Here is a 21,834-nt window from a genome sequence, read left to right as displayed (position 1 = left end):
CCAGGCTATATAACCCTCCCTCTCTCCCTTCTCCTTCTCACATCTTTCTATCATCAAACTCTTGATATCTCTATTCACATCACTGCTTCAAACTTCAGACATCTTGTTCAATCTTTGCTGTTCAACCGCGCACATCCTGTTTCCATCCTCAAGTGCTGTTTCGCTCCCATCTTCGGCAGACGTTGCAGTCTATTCCATGATGGCACGAATCAAGAAAACCCCAGATTCCTCTCGTTCAAGCTCCCCTTCTCAGAACGGGGCCCAAACCAAGACTCCGCCCAACAAGAAGACCACAGCTGTGGAATCTCCTCCGAAAACCCAGGGATCGCCCAAATCTCCTCAACAGAAGGCTTCCTCTCCCAAGAGAGCCGGCTCTAAGCCTGCTCAAGCTAGTCGCCAGGCTTCTCCTGCTGTCAAAACCAGCCTCAATACTCAGCTCGCCGCAAGTCCACCGCAAAACAAAGGGGGCAAGTCTGCTACCGGGTCGAAGAAAGCTAGTAGCCCAGCCAGGAAGATTCAAGGGGGAGTTCCCAACGCCGAAAAGGGAAATTTTACGTCAGGCTCCCAACAAGCCCCTATTGCTGACAAAATCGTCACTTCACCGAAAAAGAAGCCGACAAGCCCCAAGCCTTCGAACCACAAGACCTCCTCGTCCATCTCAGAAGAAGAGCTGGATAGAGTCTTCCCATCTGCGAAAAAAGACAGGGAATCTGAAGCAGCTAACGTTGGTCGCGCCCTGTACGAGGCTTTTGACCAGATTGGGAAATCTTCTGGAGCCAAGGGCCTTGAAGCCAGCCGCTGGGCGGTCTCCTCCACCGAATCCTCTCATTCCTCGGGCGAAGAGAAAGAAACTGAAAACAAGCAACCTAAGAAACGCCGGCCATCTCGCAAAAACAAGAAAAAGACCTCCTCAGCCAATACTTCTGTCACCAACACCTCTACTATGAATAGCCCTCCTCGCCCTGAAACCAAGCGGCCTATGGCTTCGGCTATATCTGTTGCCCCGATCATCGATACGACTGATACAATAGCCGCTAAAAAGAATGCTGCTCATGTCGCCCAAGTTTTATTCGACGCGTTTGACGGACTTGGCCAGACTTCTGCTCGAGTAGGCCTCGAAGCTAGTCGATGGGCCATCCCCGCCGATACTAAAGCACCTCCTAAAGGCGAAAACAAAGCTGTGCACAAAACACCCAATGTAAACGCGAGCACACAACCTACTAAGCGGGTGTTAGGACCAAAAGTTATGGGCATTGACAACACCTCAGCTTTCATGGCTGCCCTCCAAGCACGCAACAATCAGGTTTCCAAAGGGTCTGGTGCCCCGGCGACAGCAAAAGAAACTCAGGAAAATGCAAAATGCATGACTGATTCTGTTAACAAAGGTAAACAATGCCCAAAAGCACACTCTCTCTTTCCATATGAATATTGACAAGTCTTCGGTAGTTCAACCCATGCAATCCGCAACCACCCCTCCAAAGGTCCAGTCTACAATGTCCCAACGACCCGAAATCGCGGGAAAGGCCAATGTTCCGGCGAGTAAAACTGCGTCTGGCACTCCTTCTCCAGCATCAAAGGGTTCAGCTAAAGAGACCAACGAAGATCGCGAACATCTCGAATTCTTTAGTAGCTGGGGCACACCATCACCAAGATCAAAACAACGTAAGGCTTTATGTTTGAAAGTCATTCGATTGAGAGCAACCATGCTAATACGAGCGGTCCTAGGTGCTGAAGTTCGCCGAATTGTTTTGTCACCCATTCCGGATTTTCTCGCTTCGCCAAACAAGGTGCTATCTCTCATCCACGGTGGCCGTATTGAATCTGTGCAATACTTCCCTCAGTCGAAATCCGCCCATGTTCTCTTTTGTGACCCGGCAGCTTGCAAGAAGTATTACGATTCCTATCCGAACGGGATCGATGTGAACTTGAACGGCCGCAAGGCCACCGTTTTTGTCGACCTGTACAAGGACGTGGACATCATCAGCTCTCGTCTCCAAGATTCTTTGGGCTTGGGGGCTACGCGTGTGGTGCGCGCTGTCGGTGCAGATATGGCTCTGAGTATGAAAGATATGGTGGAGTTAGTTGAGGGACGGGGTTTCAAGTTGGAGAATATTATCGACGTGTTTGATGCAGGCAGCGTAAGTTCAAATTACCTCTTTTAACTGATTCAATATTGACTCGACAACGCGTCTTTTGAAAAAAAAAATCTAACAAGATTTGCAGAAAGTTCGAACTGTCGTCTTCCGCCTCTGCTCCATGGAGCATGCGGTCCGCCTACGCTCTTTTCTCATCCGTCAGGACGAATGGGAGCAATCAAATGTGCAGTTTGGCGCTGACCCGTAAGTTCCTCCGGTCGAGCCAGGCATACTTGTAGCTTCTTCAACTAACCGAGAAGGAAAACAGATGCGAAGTTGCAAAGGGAATTCATTGGGGTTAAGCGATCCTACATAACACCCTTTAGTTCCCTCAGAGGTGAATCCTAAAGGCCTGGGTCAAGGAAGGTGATGATTTCGTGGAATTTGCATGCTTGCCTTTCTCGTTCATGCCCTTTATTTTTAACCTTATTATTAGAACTTGCCTCTTTTTGCTTTTTGTACTTTAAACCCCCCAGAATGATATGATTTTGCTTACAAGAAACTTCGCATGAAAGGAGGGCCTTTATGGGAGGATTTTCTAGTCCCGTTCATCCACTATCAAAAGCCTTAGAATACCCATATCTTCAAAGTCACCCAAGGCCGAAAAGCTGGCGCCTTTTTCCTTGATCAACTCATTTTTCCCTCCGTTAATATTTTTCCTCACAATTATGGCTATTGAGCCTCGTTTGACCGCCTACCGACCCAACCAAAAGCCAGCCAGAACCATTGGCAAACAGTACTTCTTGGGATTTATCTTCAAACCAACCAACTCACCTTTTCCAATAACTAGTGGTTATTGCATTTCTTCTCATTCAATCAACATAGCTACCATCCAGCTAACTTTTTCCAACCCAAGAAGTAAAAACTAACAGGACATGAACGGTGACTTCCCCAACAACCTTATCAGACAGTTCTGTCAATAGACGCACCTCCTTGGTTCCTCTACAGTATTCTTCTAAACCCAGGTATTAAATTCCAACCGAGGCTCTCAGGAAACAACGTCCCGCCTAGCCACAACAGATACGCTAGAGCCTTGTCAAGTATTAAACAATTCCCCCATTCTCCATTTGGCTGGAGAGTACGGCGCCTTTTTTGGCAAGCAAGCATATCCCTACTCCCCCTTGTGCCCCTTGGCCCCCAAAGCCTCCCTGCTTTTGATGTTTTGCAGCTTTGTTCCCCACGGAGCGGCTTGATTCAACCGCCCTCAGATCCTAAAAACAGTTCCGGGGGGAAAAAAGTATCTCTGGTTCTAGATCTTGCAATTATTTGATTACCTGCCAAGGGCGGAGGCGGCTCGATGCGGGGGGGGGGGGGGGGGGGGGGGGGCAAAAATTTTTCAAAAACGTTGTGTCGGTAACGAGGTTCCTTGAGAGACCGATGATGCTTGCATTTTCCCGCAGTAGTTTACCCGGTCGAATTCTATTATCGACTTGAGCTATTGAACGTCGCCCCAAAGAAAACGGGGACGGAGGAGGGAGGTTTACAACATCCCCCTCCCCTCATTCAAAGCAGCAGCAGTCCCGGCAAAACACTCTCAAACCAAGGCGCGAGATGACTTTTTATCTTTCAAATGCATGAGAAGTTGCACATTAATTCCACGGGGTAGGGGCGGAGAGGAGCAAAACCAGTAAGAAAGCTTGTCCGCCCGCCCACTTCACCGATTGCGCTCGGTCGATCCAATAGCGATGGTCCGCGGTTCAGCTATTTCTGGTGTCTTCGTTTTGTACGACGTGGAGGTATATGCAGGGTTGAACAGCATGCATGGCTACACGCTGGATGTAAGAGATATGTCATCACGAGAGGTGCGCTCGGATCTTTGGGGGCGAAAGTATACAGATACCCCCTAAAAAGCAGAACCAGGTCGCACGGCAAGTAGACTCAGTTGTCAAGACTGCGCCGTCCTATAGCGGTGGAGCACTCCTTAGGTTTGAGGCTCGTCTGTTGCCTTGAACAAGACATCAGAGAGGAGGCTAAGGCCCGCAAGCGCGTGTGAGTTTCACAGGGAACAGGCTGTGAGATGCTGCCGGGGCAGAAAGAAGAACCGCTAGTGAGGGATTAGGTACAGTTGCCGAAACTTCAGAAAATGGGCGAGAGACAATGACTATTGTCTAAGGTGATATGGCGCAAAGACCATATATTGAGTAACCATATCTCCAGGGTAGGAAGACGGTCAGGCCGTCATGCAGTAGTACCGTGAAAAGGTGTGCTTGCGATGGATGGTTATGATCCAGTAATTTAGATGAGCGGGAGAGCATCTAACACAGGCAGGTGAGGAGCGCCGTTGCAGGTTCAATCAACCCTGGACCCTTTCATATTTGGACAGGATACAGCAGATCAGCCCGCAGGTGCAAAAAAGGAATATTCCTGTTCTATTGACAAGGAATAGCAGACACAAAAGAGCCACCCTGGCGTTTTGCGGCGCGGTGAGGGGGGAGAAAGCGGCCAACAAGATCATGGAAAAATATTCTGACAAGATGTGTCCGGGTTCACCAAGCTTGGACGCTCCGGGACTCCCCATGACACTTCCGTAGCTCGAAGCGAGGCGGGCGCCTGGCGACTTGAACTGGGCGGAAGAAGCAGCCGGGGGACTGATCTCTTGAAAGCCGCGAAGGATCCTCAGAAGGAAAATGCAAATCACAGACTTGTTGATCCACTTTCTCAGGGTCCAGAACCAGCAGGTAGGCAAAAACGCGAGAGAAATCCACCAAAGCTCGTGACGAATATTGGCGAATCCTTGATCTGCATCAAGCTCGGATACGGATTGCATCTCGACACAATAGGTCAAGATGTCCAGGATCGGGTTCTGGAAGAGGCAGAGCGCTTGCTGGGGCCAGGATAGTGGTGGGGATTGGACGACAGGCGCGTTGACATTGGGCAGCACGCTTGGCAGAGGTGAAGGGCAGGGATTGTGTGGCTCTGTGGGAGTGTGCCATCTTCAATTTTCGGCTGCATGGTCATGATTCCCTGGCCTGCAATGCAGCTTTCTCGCCTTGGCCGTTTGCAATCAACGGCCACGTATCAAGCGCCTTGGAGCGAAAGAGAGAGCAGACATGCCCATTTGTCACGATTGCATGCATATCCTTGACCTCTCAGGTAAAGTTTCGGAGGTTGCCGCAGGCTAAAGAGCAAGATCGGTTGGCGGTGCGGCTAGGAGATTGATCCCCTTCCACTCGAGGCAAGGAATGCATGGCTGCACTCCTGGAGCCATGCCTGACATTCGACGATCGCTGGTCAGTGCTTGCTAGGAAAGACACACAGATCATTATCAGTGCTCAGGTCAGGATGCAACTCAGGTAGCTCCTCACGAAAACAGCGGCCAGGGGGAGCAGCCCCCTCTCATCGCGTCCATTTTCGCGATATTTGACTCGTTTGACCTCTCGATTGCGGCGTAGTACCAATAACCCCCGTTCTCCAGCGCTGTCGCTTGTTTCAATCGTATCCAGATCGCGATATCGAAATGGTGCACGTCGTCACACAGCTCGTTCGTTATTACCTGGTTACCGGAAAGTATCCAAACGCGAGTTAACTTACACCGTAATACGGCGCGTTTTTGCTTGATACCCGAAAGAGCAAGTCCGTGACAACCCCCTCATGCAAGAGCACAAAGACAGAAATTCTTAATGGGGCAACAGCCGCTGGCAGACAGCCTGACAAGCTCCGGGCTGCCAATCACAGCACGCGGGAAAGTCACATGACCATTCTGCGCTGCGGGCTCTCCAGAAAAGTGGCTTGTGTGTCACACCAGCCTGTATGTATCATCAATATCATGACGTCGTATCTAATACGATGATACATACAATACACCGTACAGTCGGTATACTACAGACAACCCCTCGAGACAGTAGGAGAACAACCGCATTATCAAAGAGGGTCGACCTGGAGCCAACCCCGATTCAAGAGGGAGACAGGCAATTTTGTTATCATTTTTTATTTTCCCGTTCATTTTCATCTCTGATGACAATGTTTTCGGACATTACAGCAGCGCCTCCGGTTTCTTCAGGCTAGTCGCGCGGCAGACGGACCCCCCAACCCTAAGTGGCCGGAGCTGTTCGCCAGGCCCTCCCACCCTGAACCACCGCTAACAAGGGCCCCCAGGCTCCGGCGCGTCCCTTGAAACACCACAACGTAACCTTCACCGCCGGCTCCACTTAATCGACTGGCTGCGGCCGGTCCCAACAGTGTGGTTCTGCAGGGATTCCCCCTCCAATACGCACTCTCTTCGCACCTCCCTTCATGTTGGCCTGCACTTTCGTCCACTCTGCCTGTGGCCTTGATGCGACGCAGTCCTGGCCAGCAGCCTGAGATCAGACCACAGACGGAAGATCGATGTTGGGAGCTGGTCTGTCCTATCTGCCAGTGTCTCGATTCGGCAGCTCGTTTGCTAAACTCACTCTTACTTCGCTGGTGGCCCTCGATTCATCCCCTCCCTGTGTGGTGAGGCGATCTCTGCAAAACGGAGGAGCAGCATTCTGAACAGCCCATTTCTTTCGCATTGGCTTGCCTATCGCTGACATGTCTCATCGCAGCCACGAACAGACCTCTCGTTGATCCCATCCTTGCCAGCTCTTTCCCCCAGGTCACCGAGTTTTCGATGCATATGGGCATGCGAACAAGCGCACGAGACCTTGCAAAGTTGCAAAGATTTTCGGACAACTGCGAAGCCCATGCGTCTTCCAACAGAAAACTCTGTCCTCTCATTCGAAGCTCCAAGTTCTTCAAGGGAAATCCAACGGGTTTCAGCTGATCATCACGGCTATGACAAGGATCGTTCAAGATTATTTGCCATTCAAAGCACTAATCCAAATCCGTTGCTTTTTTTTTCTCTTTAAAATAATTCCTTTTCCTGAATAACTTTCTTTTTCCTCGCAAAAAGACTTTTGTGACCTGAGAGCCAAAAAAGCCACAAGAGGTTCTAATTTTATCATTTGCAGTCTTTGTGTACGGCCACTCAACTGGACACGGCCGTTTCATGACATCATTGAGGATTCGTGATCGTTTCTGCAGAATCTCATGTGAACGGCTTCATACTTTCGCGTGTTGCTAACAATGATAGCAATGTTGGGCGCAACAGCAAGAGGGTTTTGGATCCTTTCGTCCAAGCCCACTGCTGTTAAGGATGTAGTCGCTCGATTTGCATTTAGCCTCTGCCTTTTTATGTTTCCGATGCTACCCTGTTCCCAATTGTTGGGTCAATTGCCAGGAGTTACCCGTCGTGACGCTTCTCGAAACATTCCTTTGCGGTTGTTGAATGCTTCTAGCCCCCTTCCTTTCCCCCTTTAGTTAGCAGCCACAGAGTTGCAACTCGGATTTTTCTCGTCCATATTTCCGACTCAGCGGTTGATTGTCACTTGAGGCCTTATTCCCGATCATAAATGAGGTCCGGTGTGGTTGTATGCTGTCCTTTTTGCTCAAACAAAGGAAGTTTAAAACAACCCTGGACTTTCTTCGACTTGGAACATCCTCCCTTCTGCATGCGGAGACACAGTGGACCCAGCAATCTACCCCATACACCACAGCCTTTATCTGCGCCCACTCCTCATCCGCTGCAGCCGTGGGGCCAAGGTCAACAGATCCATCTTTTTTCCCTCAAGGAAGCCAACCTGCCACATAGTCTCGCAGCATTCTTTCTAGTACTTGAGTTGTGCGAATACACTTCGTCACCCAACTTTCTAACCATGCCATGTTTCATATATGTTGCTTCACACTCTGTTCAGGCGTGTTGTGTACGCTGCATCTTCGAATATAAATGACCGAGATGCAGACTTCAAAGCAAGGCATGCACGTAGGATCGAGCTATGGAGAAGAAATGATATTCTGATTTTGCGATTTTCTCCACAGCCCCAGCAGAGCGACAGTATGCACCAAGCTAACGATCCTGGAATCCGAGTGAACTGGTTTTCTAGTGCAGAGTCGCCCTTTTTATACCCTTTCGTTGGGCAGAGAAGATGGAGATATGCGATAACTATGTGATTTGATCGGAGTATGAAATAAACACATCTCATAGCACATAGTAACATGGACGGTAAATTAAAAAACAATTATAATAATAAAAAGGCTGGGCTCAAAATTGAGACCAGACATGGGTTAATAATAGGTTGCAAAGCCTCCCGTAAACAATGCAAGGGTAATTTCAGCCAGTGAGAAATAACGAGGGCCTAAAATGACCCGAGGATGCATATCTCCATATTTGTGACTCTGGAGAAGTCACATCAGGTCATCCCCGGGCCTACGGATATCCCCTTGGCCGGCCGCCTTCCGTCAAGAACGACCCGGATGCCTGGTCCCTCGAAGCCCCCAAAGCTCAATTATCAATAATAACTGACTGACGGAAACGAAAGGAATAAAAGGGGCGTGAGACTGGAGAGAGGCACGCCGGATTCAGCAGGCCGATATTTCCCTGTAACGACGGGCTCCATGGTATCGGGGCGATTCTCGTTACATTTGATTGTCAGCGCCCCCCCCCTCTCAAAAAAGGGCACAGAGTTTGACAAGGTTGACTCGTGACGGAGCAATGAATCACATTCGTTTTCGAGATTGAGGATCAAGGCTGAACTTTGGGAGTGTCCGCAGCAGGAGCTCGTTACGTACATATATGACTGTCGCCTGTAACGCAAAAGGCAGCATTTATTCGCCATTCTCGAATCAGATTTGCTTGATCTTTCCGAGAGAAGCGCATTTCGACGCAAGCTAGTTCGGTGATTTGACGATGACTGGCATGATGGCTGCTTGGCCAAATGCGACACAACCTTATTGAAGCTGTGTGTCGTCGGTATCTTGTTGGATGCTTCGAGCACTGCCTTTCCAAGAGGACATTGTTTTAGTTTTGATCTCATAATATCCAACTCCAAAGCTTTTGTACCGGAAAGATTTTGAGTTGATATGGAGTCGAGGACATAGTCATTTACAGGTGGTAACAGTCCCGTACATACCAAACATACGCTATTACAGGTCGATTACCGAAACAGCGAGTATTTGTCATTCACCCTTGTACGGCACCATCCCCAAACCTCAGGCATCCCAGACGCGGTCACCTGCTGAAGTTTCGTGCTACTGCAGGTGCTGGCCCACCCATCGACCAGCGGCAATCCGCACTCGCACCACCCATGACTAAGCAGTGTCCGCCAACCCTAAATGAACGCCATCCCATTGCCGACCAGTTCCACCTCAAACTAAGCTCGCAATCCTGGACGAAACCTCATCCTCACTCTTCTCCAACAAAATGCCACGAGCCAACGGCTGAAGCTGCTGTCTGATTTGCCCAGCGCCCAAAACAACCAGTGATGCGCCGGCTAAATCCATCTGCACCTGGCTCTTAGAATACAGGCATTGGCTTTCACATCCGATACCCCGATGCCGTTGCTGTATTCCCGCCGTTGGTTTACCGTGTATTACACGATCTCGCGTGCAGCCCGGCATGAAGAAAAGAAGTTGATCCTCAACCTCAATGTGAAAGCTAGTTCGCAGCATTCTGGAACGGCGTCAGTCAGCTAAACCTTTCCGGCATCTCGACCCAAGGATCACATTCGCTTCCGCGTTTTATTTCTCCAAGCGTGCCGCAATGGAAAATCACTCACCATCAAGGAAAAGCCAGGTTGGACTCGTAAGTTACCCTTTTTTGGGTCTCTTTTATCACTAACAGCTCTAGCTCCAACCAGCAAAAAGAAAAAAGAACTCTTTTTTAGCCCCGCGGCTTTTTTAGCCAACGGGATCCATTTGTCAGACCTTGGGGCTGGACCACTGGTTCCCCTTCTGGCCTGTTAGTCGTCCGTTTTGAGTGATGCTGCAGAACATATGCATGCTGGAGAAAAAAAAAGCGCTGGTCCTTCGGAAATAATGAGGGATGGACGGGTGGACAGATGCTCTTGCGCCCCAAAGGCCCCCTCCGAAGGAAGTTGCGCTTGCTGATATATATATCTTCCTGCAGAATTCCCCCCTTTATAAGGAGAAGGAGTACTCTATACTCCATATACTCGGAAGCATTCTGTTCTATTTAGGTCCCTTTTTGCCGTAATCTCAATTTTCTCTTTGACTCTCGTTCCCCAAAAGTATATTGGGTATAGTCTTGTTCATTATTATTGATCTCTTCCATCCGGTTCCGCATTCTCTCCCTCAGAGCCAACCAGTACCAGGCTCTCGGATGACGGTTACTGAACAACCTTTCATGAGCCATCTCAGATCCTACTGATTCGATGCATATGCGACTGGGGTGTGGCGTCTATGCGCGGACTGAGCAGGTAACTTTACCTTACCGGAACTTCTTTGCCTATGACTGCGTTTCACTTGTTTTGTAATCTTCTTGACTACATTGTCTGTTCGCAGTTCCCCCTGTTCTTCGATCTTCAACGTATGAAGCCCGCCTTACGACTATCTTTCAAACTTCCCCTGCCCTGGCCCCTGTTACCTCGACCGCAATCTTCTTGTCCTTGGTAGACCTAAACTACCGGGAATATACTATCCAGACAAGTTTTCTGGTAATACTAGCTCCCTTGGTCTCTTGCCCCTTCCACAGCCCCTGCCAGAAGTAGTCCTAATTTGGGTGCGGTGTTTTTTGTACCGAGAATCTATGTGGAGGCGTGTACCACCGTACCCTACTGGTTCCCTGCAGTGCTATTATCTTGATTTTCCAGATAACCGGGACGCTTTTCCAACTGCATGCACATAACGTATACTGTACAAGTATAGCCCTTTGCGCACCGTGGTACCTTTTTCCTTTGGAATTTCTACCCTACTGTTTCCTCCCCAAGGTTGGAAAAGTATTTGACTGACTTTATATCCTCAACCCAAAGTCTTTTCTTTTGACGGTACCGGCCAAGGCCAAAAAGATTTTTACCCTCACAAAGCAAGTCGAGTTCAAATTGTCACATCTTTTCAAACACTCGATCAAATCCCCCTCTACGTTCGATATCACACCATCAGCCCGATTGGATGGGCCGTCGTGACGAACGTGGCCCTTGTGCTCCCGATAATAACTTGAGATACTCAGAGTCGGACTCGGTTCTGCGACTTTGCGATTATTTATTGCTGCCCGATCGCTTTCTCCAAGGCCGGCACATTGTTTCGCATTAAGGATTTCGTTCAACTTGAACAGCGGTCCTCCTTTCAGTTTCTTCTTGCTTTCGATATCGTCCGTACCATTTTGGTCTTCGAGAAGTTCTTTGAAGAGCCTGAACACCTGGAGCGCGGTCTCCCTTGATCGTTCCAGATTTTGCAGCGGCGTGCCTCTTAACATTTTCCAGAAACTTCGCCCAAAGTTAGTCGAGACGTATACATAAATCTCCAAGGCTGTGAGCTCTGGTTTGCTGGCCGGCCGCTCAGAAATATGACGCCCGCTAGGTTTGATACCTCCGGGCCGCAGTCCTCAACGGAACCCACCTCGTCAAGAAGAATCAAAATCGACAACCTGTTAAACCCGAACTGCGATAGCGAGCCTTATACGAGAGATCCGTCTGGATCATGGCAAGAACCATATCACCACCATTATCATCATCACCACCACCACCACCACGATCGCTTCCCGCCAATATCCAACCATCTACCCCATCTCTCTCAAATTCAACCAATCCAATATCCCAATAACAATTTATCGCCCATCGACACTCGCCCCGACCCATCCGATAGACGCTGCGGATCTGATAGCTCCTCGCCAGGACCATACCGAAGGGAACGGTTTCCGTCTGTGTCAAGCGGCTCATCTACAAATCCTGACCACCGTCGTGCGCCACGGCCAAAATACGAGGAAGAAGAGATGTATTTCATTTGGTACCACCGAGTCGATCTGCGTCAAGAATGGAGAGAGGTCCGGGAGAGTTTCAATAAGCAATTCCCAAAGCGCAAACGGAACGGGTTTCAGGGAATTCAGTGCAAATACTATCGGTTTATCAAAGAAAAGAACTGTCCTACATTGCGCGAGCAGCGGAGGAGGCGGAATGGAGATAATACCAGCCCTAAGAACGGGGGGCATGACGAATCACCTGCTTATGGAGTTGTTAAGTGGTGCAATGTTTGGTTCCCATGGATGCATCCTTCTCATGCTCCTACTGCCCCCCCTCCACCTCCAGACCATGAATGATGGGATCGTTTGCTTGAAGATGGGGTTTTCTGGGCGGCCATTTCTCGATTTTATATCATTTATCGATACAGTTATGAGCTACGGATGAACGGACTACGGCCCGCAGCGACATCTTGGTAAGTTTCCAGGAAATTGTTTTTTAACCATATGTTTTGAAAGTTGTTGTCTTTTGCTTTCGGATACCTTTCATGCCTCAAACTTTGCTCAAAAACCTTATGAAACAAAGAGGCCCGCATGCTAACTTTTTCTGTTGTCGACAGCTTTTCTGATACCCTTCAAGGATCCCGCGTTTTGCCATGCGGCTGGATGGCAAATATATTCGAATCACTTTTATTGTTTGCCGAAAAGCAGTTAGCATTTCTCAAAAAGGGGCTTGGGCTGTTCGGACCATGAGATGCTTATTGCTTTTCATTGCCTTTTCGCTCTTGATACATTTGGCTTCCGCTTAATACGGAAGTGGGTGCTGGATTACCCACTAATGCCTCACCGCCCTCGTTCATAGTTTATTCAGCGTGCGTGCTCCTGGACCAAAGAATCCCTCAGTCCTGCGGGGGGAAATTATAAACTCCACGCAATCGAATCCGCTGTGCGGGCTGGAGCTGCGTTATATTATCAATGGGAGGCCGCTCTACCTGGTGAGGATTTTTCGGCGATTTACGGTTGGGGGACTGGGTTTCTACTACGCATGCTTCTTTTTATTTTTGGGCTTGCTTCTTTACTTTATTGGATTTAGCGGGTTTTGTCAGTCAGAATAATAGCGTTCCTAGGTGTTTTGCTACTGGTCATCCACTTTGGAGTCTTGGTGATTGGATTGTATTCTTAAAAAGAAAGGACTGGTTGTTGATAAAGCTGCAGGAAAACTTCTTTGATCTTTGGAATGTCTCGGTTACTGTGGTTCAACTCTATGTTGCAGAGCTCATTGGCCTGTCGAGGTATGCATCTTCGGTTCATGTGCAGCTAACAGGTTAGGCCCTTGCACTTTGATACAGTTGGAAACTAAGTTTCCAACAAATTTGCATAATGTCAAACATTTAAAGAATTCACGTTTAAAAATTTTCGCCCTCCATGGACTTGCTTCATGGTATCTTGTTGACATCATCTAACAGTGGATAACATGATCAAAGTCTCATAGATAGTAGCATGTGACTATTCCACCAGAGTGTGTGACACAAGATACTACTCTTCATACCCTGGGGAGAGGGCCATCCAAGAGATTTCCAGTGTGGTGATCAAGAATGTCCACCCAACAACATTGGGGTGCTCTCATTTGTTGTGATACGGCAGCCCATCTGATGGGATGTATGTACCACAGAGAAGCAGAAGCCCCATCACTTTAATCTATTTCAAAACCAAACATGTGGGGACATGCTTCATATGTTTGGAGAAATGTTTTAAGCCTGCGCATCATGATATCACCATTGTGTGGCAGGATCACAATTAGGAAAAGCCTGTGGAAGATCTGAGGGTACGGGCACTAAAGCCTGCTGGGCAACGGGGGACAGAAGGCCCGAGGGTGAGCTTAAGTTAAAATAGAAAGAAGAAAAAGGAAAAATAGGGGGTATCAAAGCAAAATAATAGGCTCTGGGAACTTGGGAAGCGCACCTTGGGTATCTTAATGGTTAGGAAAAGGCCACTTGACAGGTAGTATCACTGAAATGAGAAAGGGATGTGGAGAGGACAGAGTAAATGGTGGTGTTTGCAAGCACGCTTGCTCACCAAACCATAACTTAAATGAGAGAAACTAACCAGTGCTGTCCACAGAGTGGTTTGGCCATTGGTTGATTTTGAGATCAGGATCATATGGGATCCGGTACAGTAAGGAAAGGGTTTATGGTTGATCTCCAGAATCATGGGAAGTTACCTAGGCTATTTGTTCCACGGATTCAACGGGAGGACTACATATATGCAGTTCAACGAAGTGGAAATAATGATGACAAGTATGCCAAGGCAACAACATCGAGTACATGATTATACCGGACGGTTCATGACGTTTCCCCAAACGGCTTTCGGTTTAAACGTGCTGGGTTTACGGGGTTTTTCTGAAGTTGTCAACTCGGCCTCATTAATCATCTCGGCCTCTCCCGCTCGCCGCATCCCGAAACTCTATTCGTCCGCGCCGGCCCGTCCAAGGCCATTCGGGATTCCTATTCGGGTGATTCTCAGTCCTCTTCGTCCAGAGGTGGAGAATTGGCTCCGCGTGAATTACCCTTGCATGCCTGTTTGAGGGCTTGTTGTTTAGTGTGCGCTGACAAAAGTGACTGGCCTCATCTTCAGGAGACGATAGAAGCCGCTTGTTTCGTCCGTGAAGGCCGCCTATGGAAACGGAGATGGATTTGAAATCAGTGTCTTGTTATTGTCAGCAATTTTTACAGGAGCAGTATCTGGGACTGCAAGTTCTAAAGATATAAGAGTTCCAGAATGGAAGCATACTTCTGTCAATTCAAATTTCACCACGCAAAGTTTTCCTCTCTTAGAATTTCAAATTCAAATCATTACGCAAGACCAAAAAAATGGCTCTCAAACCTCTCCAAATCCACGGTAGCGTGGCTGCTCCTAACCCTTTCAAAGTCGCCATCGTTCTCTCCGAACTCGGCCTCCCATACGAATTCATCGACGTCCCATACAGCGAACTCAAAGGTCCCGCCTTCACCGCTATCAATCCAAACGGCCGTTCCCCAGCCCTCGTGGATCCAAACAACGACAACTTCACCATCTGGGAATCCGGCGCTATCATCAACTATGTCATCACCCAATACGACACCGAACACAAGCTCAGTTTCCCCATCGGCACCAAAGAGTACCATCTCACCCAGCAATGGCTGCACTTCCAAATGTCCGGCCAGGGCCCATATTTCGGACAATGGTACTGGTTCCAGAACTACCATGACGAGAAAATCCCGAGCGCGATCGAGCGCTATGCAAAGGAGGTCAAGCGGGTGACGAACGTGTTGGATGGATGGCTCGCGGATAAACAGTTTCTGGTCGGCGACAAGTGCACCTTTGCCGATCTTGCGTTTATTCCGTGGCAATCCGGTCTGCCGGAGATGACAGGGCTAAACGTGGAGAGCGAGGTTCCGAATGCGCATCGGTGGCTTGAGAGCATGAGAAATAAACCAGAGGTGGCAAAGGTTATAAAGGCCAGCGCCGAAGCTAGGCTGCAAAGGGAGAAAAGTAAATAGTTGTTTGATTATTTTCACACGGGTGAAGGTGTATTTTGGTTCGCAAATCGATGTCTTGCCGCTATTTAGATTTCTGGCGAGGTCACGTGGATGACTGAGCAGAATCCCGCTCCGCTCCGCTCCGCTATGCCAAGGAAATATTGACGAACCCTGCCAAGAATGTTAATAACCCGAACGAACTTGATCTTAGCATAATATACCAATCCTATTTCTTTATATTGTCCATGCCTTGAATCCATAGGCTGATTTCTTTAACAACCATAGCGAATCACTAGACGAGATCTCACATGAATAAAGAGAGCAGCTGCAAAGTTCTGTCTTGATAAATTAAGGAAGAATTCATTGGCATATTAGTCTCTCAAATACCCACTGCTAGCCAGCTGTTAACCATGAGCTCCTGCTCACTGCTATGGACTCCCCGCACCGTCAGAAGAGGCCTCTGCAGAGCTAGCAAATGTAAATGGTTTATTTCCATAGTCGTCCATTTCGTCGTCTACATCGAACTGCTCATCATCAGACCCGTAGTGTCGATACTTGCAGTATGCGGCGTTGACATCGTCAAACTGGTCTTCAAAATCGAGATCTTCATCGGGATATTCATTTGCGGGATTATCTTCAGCTGAAATTTAGATCGAACATTAGCGGCTGTCCACGAAATGTAGCCCAAGGAAATAAAAAGGCTCACCGTTTGAATCCTCGTCATCCGTATTCCAGCCTTTTTCCTCGTCATCGTCCTCGGCCAGTGCGTCCCAGTAATGTACGTCCTGTTCTGAAATGACAACCACTCCAATGTCTTTCGGAACGTTCTCATGCTCCGCGTACCAGTGGCCGTCATGGAATGGGACGAATTTTGGGTCACCAGCAACTTCTTGAAGCGGGCGTCGAATAAAGATATCATAAACATAGTCTGTGTCATCGTCGTTTTCAACCTTGGCACAGACTACATGTTCCTCCAAAGCATTTCTCATGGACGATACATCCTCAAGGCCCTTTCCAACTGTAGAAATTTCGTGACAGGCAGCGGACTCCTTACTAGATCCACCAGACTCATCAAGCTGGCCAAATACGCCTCCACGGCCCTTATCCCTGTCCCGTTGATGCTTTGGCAATCGCGGTTGAAATTTGAGAGGAGGCTTGACTATAGGCAAATAACGCCGGCGCCGCGGCCGTGGAGGGTAAACGGGATTAGTAGGGTCAGCAGCGATCGCTTCCCAAGAAGCCTGCTCTAGTTCATTTACTAGCTGGATAGAGTCATAATCCCAAGTAGCGGGGTCATCGCGAATCGACTTGCCAGTTTTCTCTTTTTCTTTATGGTCCTGGCGATCCAAATATCGATATGCACCAGTTTGTTCTTTCCATCGTCGTTCGGCCTCGTTAACAACGCGACGTCGTCTCGAGGTTGTGATGGAGGACTTCCCATCTGCCGCTTCGACCTCGCGCTTTACATCTTCTGCCCTAATATTGGAAGGGCCACCAACATCGTTCGCAAGTTCGCCTAGTGTTGAAACAGACTTGATACCGTCACCCTTCTGTTCCACAACCACTGCATGTTTGGGCAGCTTTCTCTTTAGCACTCCGCCTCCAACCTTGTGAAGCACAAGATCGTCAGGCTCCGGCGTTGTGATATAGAATTTGCGCAGAGCAGACTGAATCGAAACCGTCGACATCGCTTGAGACGACGACTGAGATGGAAATTTCGCGGAAACGGATCGCGTATGCGGCTTAGCCAAGCTGGCTCTGCTTCTTTTCTTCGCTAACTCCAGTAGATGGCGCAACTCTTCAACCTCTGCTCCTGGTTCAGTAGCTCTAACAATCGGCACACTAGGTCCCTGGATAGCGGCGCTCATGCTATCTGGACGCGGGGTGGTCTTGGTTATACCCTTGGCACCACCCGGACTCGACATGCCACTAACCAAAGCTTCATCTTGAATTGGGGTCACACGCTTAAACACAAAATCTGTGAAGCGCCTCTTTGGCTCGCGTGTTTGTGATTGGATATCTGTAAATAAATCAGCACAGGCCGGTTACAGTTGAAGTGACCAGTCGATTATCACACTGTGGAGGATAAAGCAGCAGATACAAAGGCAAAGTCAAAAAAAAAATATAGCAAAGCTAGTGCAAATCGTCTCGAGAGCTCCAGTATAGATTCGAGAGTCAAAAACACAAGAGCTTGGGTCCCCAAGGGTGGGATTTGGACCTGAGAAACGATAATAGTGAATAGACAAACGGAACCAGAAATAAACTTCAGCTTGACTCTTCCTGTCAAGATCACAAAGCGAGCAGTTTATATATCTCGCGAGGCGGCAAGTCAATAAAGAAGCAAGGATGGATAACACATACACAGAGTCTCCACAGGTTCTTCCTCCCTGCGACGCTTGATGCGGATCTGCTCTGGAGGCAAGGACATGATCTCATATAGAAACAATCACTTCACTTGCTAGAATGTATTCACACTGACGCTATATGTTTGTAACAAGAGATCACAAGCCGGCTTGTCATTAGTTGAAGTTCGTTGCTCGCAGCTGCAAGAGGTTGAAATAAAGTGATGCGTCACGTGATGTGGAACTTTGGCAGGTCCATATTGTTTGAAAACGGCAATCTACAGGGGAGAAGCCAGCAAGCCGGAGATAGTGAGAATGGAGCTTGATGTATTAGGATGGGGTATTTAATTCTATGGAACCATGCTCCCTTCTCTTCGATGACCGAGTCACTCACGAGCCCTCCTCCCAATATGCACCCTTGTCGTTGGACCATACTGTCTCTTTATCACGCCCATCTTGCGATGAAGACGCGGCCTCATGAAACAAAGATTTGAGCAGGGAAATTATTAAGTAGTATCAAGTGGCATCACAATAAATAGCAATAAAATGATAGAAAAACTAAATCGCGAATGTCAAACGATCAAAACGGTGTAGGCAAAACGAAAGCGGAAAAATGGCGACAAATAGATATCCCAAGGAGATAAAACGGCGGGAAAATAAAAAGAAAAGAGCGCCATATAGCAGGGTATTTGCATGTCTGAGTTCCATCTTCAAAGTAGATCACGGTCGACCGGAATGGTTGCAGGCACCGAGAACTAAACCTGTCAAGACAAATTAAAAATATATAATATGTTCCCAGATATTGCGAATTAAATGGCAAATATGGAGATGAAGAAAGCTTCCAAAGCGCGAGGAAAAATTATAAACCAATACAGGGGAAACAGGGAACAGAGGAACGGGCAGCGAATAGGGCAGAATAGAACGCAGAAAATTAGGGCGAAAGGAAAAAGAAAATAGAAGTGCTTAAAAATAATACAATATATCATAAGATTATTTTGCTCTAATCTCCTCTTCGGCCCATCCTGGGAGCGAATTTTCGTTGGAAATAGAGAGTCCAAAACCGCTGTGGTTAAGGCCACCTAAACCGCCACCGAAGCTGGAGAAACTTCCCTGCGGTTGATGTGTCATGCCTGAGCGCGTTGCCAGGCTATGATTTTGTCCGAATGGCTCTTGAGAGAAGGAAGGAAGGCTCACGGCTCGAGAATGCTGGGCACGAGGAACACTCAACGTGCTACCACTGGAAGCAAGGTGCCCAGAGTTTGTAGCATTGGTGGCGCTCAAGAGGCCATGGGTGGATGGCTTTTGTTGATGAAGGGAGTTTTCCAGCGAGTTGGGGCTGTCACTGGCTCTAGTGCCATTGTAAAGACCAGGCTGTTGGTGGGCATAATTTTGCTGTTGGTGTGACTGTTGTTGCTGTTGCTGAAAGGAGCCCAAACCCATGGAGCCGTTTATTCGATTCTCTTGTTCCTGAGCTTGCTGCTGCGAAACATGGTTGAGGTACATTGTCAGAGGATTGCTGGCGCCAGTATTAAGGATAGATGACGGCGTTGGGATTGCCTGCAACGGGTGTCGAGTTTGGTGTCCATTTGGCCCCTGTGAGCCTGTAGAGCCGGGAGCGGGAGATAGTGCTGGCCCTGTGGGGCTAGATTGCTGCGCTCCTTGGTTGAATGAAGCGTGGAGGGCCCCATTAATCATGGTGTTGTTTCCATCTGCACCCGCTCGGGCCTGGTGGCCGTTATTCAGTTGACGGGGAGGATTACCGCACCGATCTTTGCCAAAGTTGATTTTGAACCGCTTATACTCCTCACGACCACGCATTCCCTCAATTGCCTTGATTGCATTGGCAATGTTGGTGAAGTTAACAAACGCGCAACTCTTTTCCCTGAGGGTGTTTACAAGTTCAATTTCACCATAAGCAGAGAAATCTTGTCGCAGTCGGTCTTCAGTCCAACTCTCATCCAGGTTGCCAATGTAAACATTTCGAGAAGCACCACCGCTTACAGCCAGGGCAATCGCTGGTGGTAAGGCACCTGAATGCTTTCCCCAGCCGATCTTTAGCCGTCTATTATGAATCATTAGGCCCTGCAGGTTACTAAGCGCATAAAATGAAGCGGCGGATGTCGGGTCAATAAAGGTGACGAAGCAGATGTGCTTGTCTGGAATATATCTGATATGATGCAGCAGGCCTCCGCGAACAACATTGCAAATCTCTTCGATAGTTGTCTCTGGGTGGATATTTCCAAGGTAAACAGTTCGGTTTCCAAGATTGTTCACACCGCCTGCAGCAGTTGCAACTGCAGCTGCAGCGACCGACTGCTGGGCTAGGGCATTCGAAATCAGGTCTCTATCCGCGGAATTCAACATATGTGCATAACCGGGAGCAATTCCCAGGTACTGAGCAGCATTTTGTTGCTGGGTCTTTGAAACGTAGGCGCATCTATCTTTCCCATAATAAACACGCTTTGGAGGCTGCCAGTTCGGTTCCTGGGGAAGTTGATTCACGGCCTTGATGGCATTACTAATAGAAAGAAAATGAACGAATCCAATCGACTTTTCGCGCACAATTTTTATAGTATCAATGGGACCAAATTTACCAAGCTCTTCGCGAAGTTCGGCTTCTGTAACATCCTCAGCAAGGTTACCCAAGTAAACGTTTCTCGACGCTCCGGACTGTTGGACTGCAAGGGCTACGGAAGTTGGGACTTGAGAAGGTTTGCCCCATCCAATTTTGATGTCGTTTCCCTTTATCGAGAGCTTTTTCAGGATCGCATCTGAGTGAAAATGGGTTGCGGAGCTGCTATCCAAAAAGGAGATGAAGGCACAATTCTTATCTGGGAGCAATCGAACTGATTCAATTTGACCACTCCGAACGTGGCCCAGGATCTCTTCTGCAGTCGTCTCTGCCGGGAGATTTCCTAGGTACACAGTACGGCTTGTGCCGGACAAGATCCCAGGCTGGAGCGATGGGTTCGCGGTTCCAAAAGCATTAGCAAATCCAGGAAACCCACCAACAGGTGATTGAGGCCCTCCTAGCAACTGAGAACCACCCATTCCATCAGGTGAAACGAGATTCTGGTAGAGCTGGGGCGACAGCGGGTTGTGTTGGGGTTGCGTTGGACTATTGAGCTGGTTCTGCGAGTTCTGTCCGTGCGAACTGCCATTGACCTGGGAGAACCCTTGGAAGCTCTGGAATTGTGGAGATGCAAATGAAGGGGTGCCTGTCTGGAAGGGGCTGCCTAAGAGCAGTTGTGAAGGAAGAAGCGGCGCGAAATTCATATCAAAAGCGTTGTTGGCACTTGTGATATCACCGGAAGTTGGACCAGTTGCGCTTGTATTGATAGCAGGAATGTTGGCTCGACGAGAATTACGGTCCGCGAAAGACAGATTACCGGAGTATGCCCCGTGGGAGAAACCGGTAGAATCTGGAGTTGCGTTTGAAAACTTCGAGACTGACTGCATCAAGCGATTCCCCACAGCAGGATTGGGCGCGTGAGCGACGTCCGACGCTTGCATTGCGAGCAAATGTCGGGGAAGGACAGGACTGCCCTGAATGGGAGAAAGCACCGCCGTTTTGATCGTTAACCTGAGCCCGGTATCTGAAACCGGACTGTTTTAACGTAGGGCGGTGGTCGACGAGGATATAGTTTGACAACGAAAGTCGAGGGACTACCAAAAAACAAGTAATTAGCAATTACACAAGATAAGAAGGTTGAAGAATTGTATTTTCTTGGATTTTGAAGCATCTCAACTGATGTTCCTAGCCATCAGATTCCCCAAGTGGGTTGGTGCAATGTGGGAAAACAAGAAATAGGTACTTGCGCAAGGAGTTGGTACCTGATTCCAATAAGCCTGCACAATGCCGACTATTGTCTTTGGGCTCTCGATAGAGCACTGGTGTATAAGAACTAGTGATAGACTAGGAGCGATGATGTCGACAAACAAGCGCGAACGGGAATATACTGCTCGGCAGGCGGGGGAGCGATATAGAACAGCGGCAAGATTAACCTAGTCGGCGTGAACGGTAAATGGGAGCGAAGAAGGGAAATTGATAGTGGCAGGGTCACTCTGATATTATGAGCTGGGAGAAGTGAGAAATTGAATTAAAATGAGTGAATGAGGAAAAGGAGAGG

General features: G+C 48.5%; 6 protein-coding genes across 6 annotated transcripts in view; 2 read left to right on the top strand and 4 right to left on the bottom strand.

The window, feature by feature from the left end:
* Window positions 1–199: 199 nt before the first annotated feature.
* Window positions 200–2,437, top strand: UREG_00748 (uncharacterized protein; the record flags this gene model as incomplete). The annotated part of the gene is made up of 5 exons (XM_002541188.1): window positions 200–1,385; window positions 1,447–1,662; window positions 1,726–2,138; window positions 2,224–2,339; window positions 2,404–2,437. 5 exons carry the CDS (start codon window positions 200–202, stop codon window positions 2,435–2,437), a joined length of 1,965 nt encoding a protein of 654 aa, XP_002541234.1.
* Window positions 2,438–6,131: 3,694 nt separating this feature from the next.
* UREG_00747 (uncharacterized protein) lies at window positions 6,132–6,649 on the bottom strand (the record flags this gene model as incomplete). Its single annotated transcript, XM_002541187.1, has 2 exons — window positions 6,132–6,485; window positions 6,527–6,649. 2 exons carry the CDS (start codon window positions 6,647–6,649, stop codon window positions 6,132–6,134), a joined length of 477 nt encoding a protein of 158 aa, XP_002541233.1.
* A 4,253-nt stretch (window positions 6,650–10,902) lies between these two features.
* On the bottom strand, window positions 10,903–12,096 carry UREG_00746 (uncharacterized protein; the record flags this gene model as incomplete). Its single annotated transcript, XM_002541186.1, has 3 exons — window positions 10,903–11,374; window positions 11,571–11,809; window positions 11,869–12,096. 3 exons carry the CDS (start codon window positions 12,094–12,096, stop codon window positions 10,903–10,905), a joined length of 939 nt encoding a protein of 312 aa, XP_002541232.1.
* A 2,618-nt stretch (window positions 12,097–14,714) lies between these two features.
* UREG_00745 (uncharacterized protein) lies at window positions 14,715–15,383 on the top strand (the record flags this gene model as incomplete). The annotated part of the gene is made up of 1 exon (XM_002541185.1): window positions 14,715–15,383. The coding sequence occupies one exon, from the start codon at window positions 14,715–14,717 to the stop codon at window positions 15,381–15,383; it is 669 nt and encodes a 222-aa protein (XP_002541231.1).
* A 638-nt stretch (window positions 15,384–16,021) lies between these two features.
* On the bottom strand, window positions 16,022–17,790 carry UREG_00744 (uncharacterized protein; the record flags this gene model as incomplete). Its single annotated transcript, XM_002541184.1, has 3 exons — window positions 16,022–17,382; window positions 17,548–17,580; window positions 17,724–17,790. 3 exons carry the CDS (start codon window positions 17,788–17,790, stop codon window positions 16,022–16,024), a joined length of 1,461 nt encoding a protein of 486 aa, XP_002541230.1.
* A 904-nt stretch (window positions 17,791–18,694) lies between these two features.
* The window catches only part of UREG_00743 (negative regulator of differentiation 1), a gene marked incomplete at both ends in the record, with an annotated part of 3,900 nt that continues 760 nt past the window's right edge, over window positions 18,695–21,834 (bottom strand). The window contains 3 exons of the mRNA XM_002541183.1: window positions 18,695–21,157; window positions 21,288–21,370; window positions 21,645–21,709. Of these exons, the coding sequence (XP_002541229.1) occupies window positions 18,695–21,157; window positions 21,288–21,370; window positions 21,645–21,709 (2,611 nt within the window). The remainder of the gene's footprint in view (window positions 21,158–21,287; window positions 21,371–21,644; window positions 21,710–21,834) is intronic.

The sequence above is a fragment of the Uncinocarpus reesii genome, genomic scaffold (genome assembly GCF_000003515.1).
Source record: "Uncinocarpus reesii 1704 scaffold_1 genomic scaffold, whole genome shotgun sequence".
Taxonomy (NCBI): Eukaryota; Fungi; Ascomycota; class Eurotiomycetes; order Onygenales; family Onygenaceae; genus Uncinocarpus; species Uncinocarpus reesii.
The sequence above is the reverse complement of the archived record's forward strand: the minus strand, read 5'-3'. Positions and strand labels throughout refer to the sequence as shown.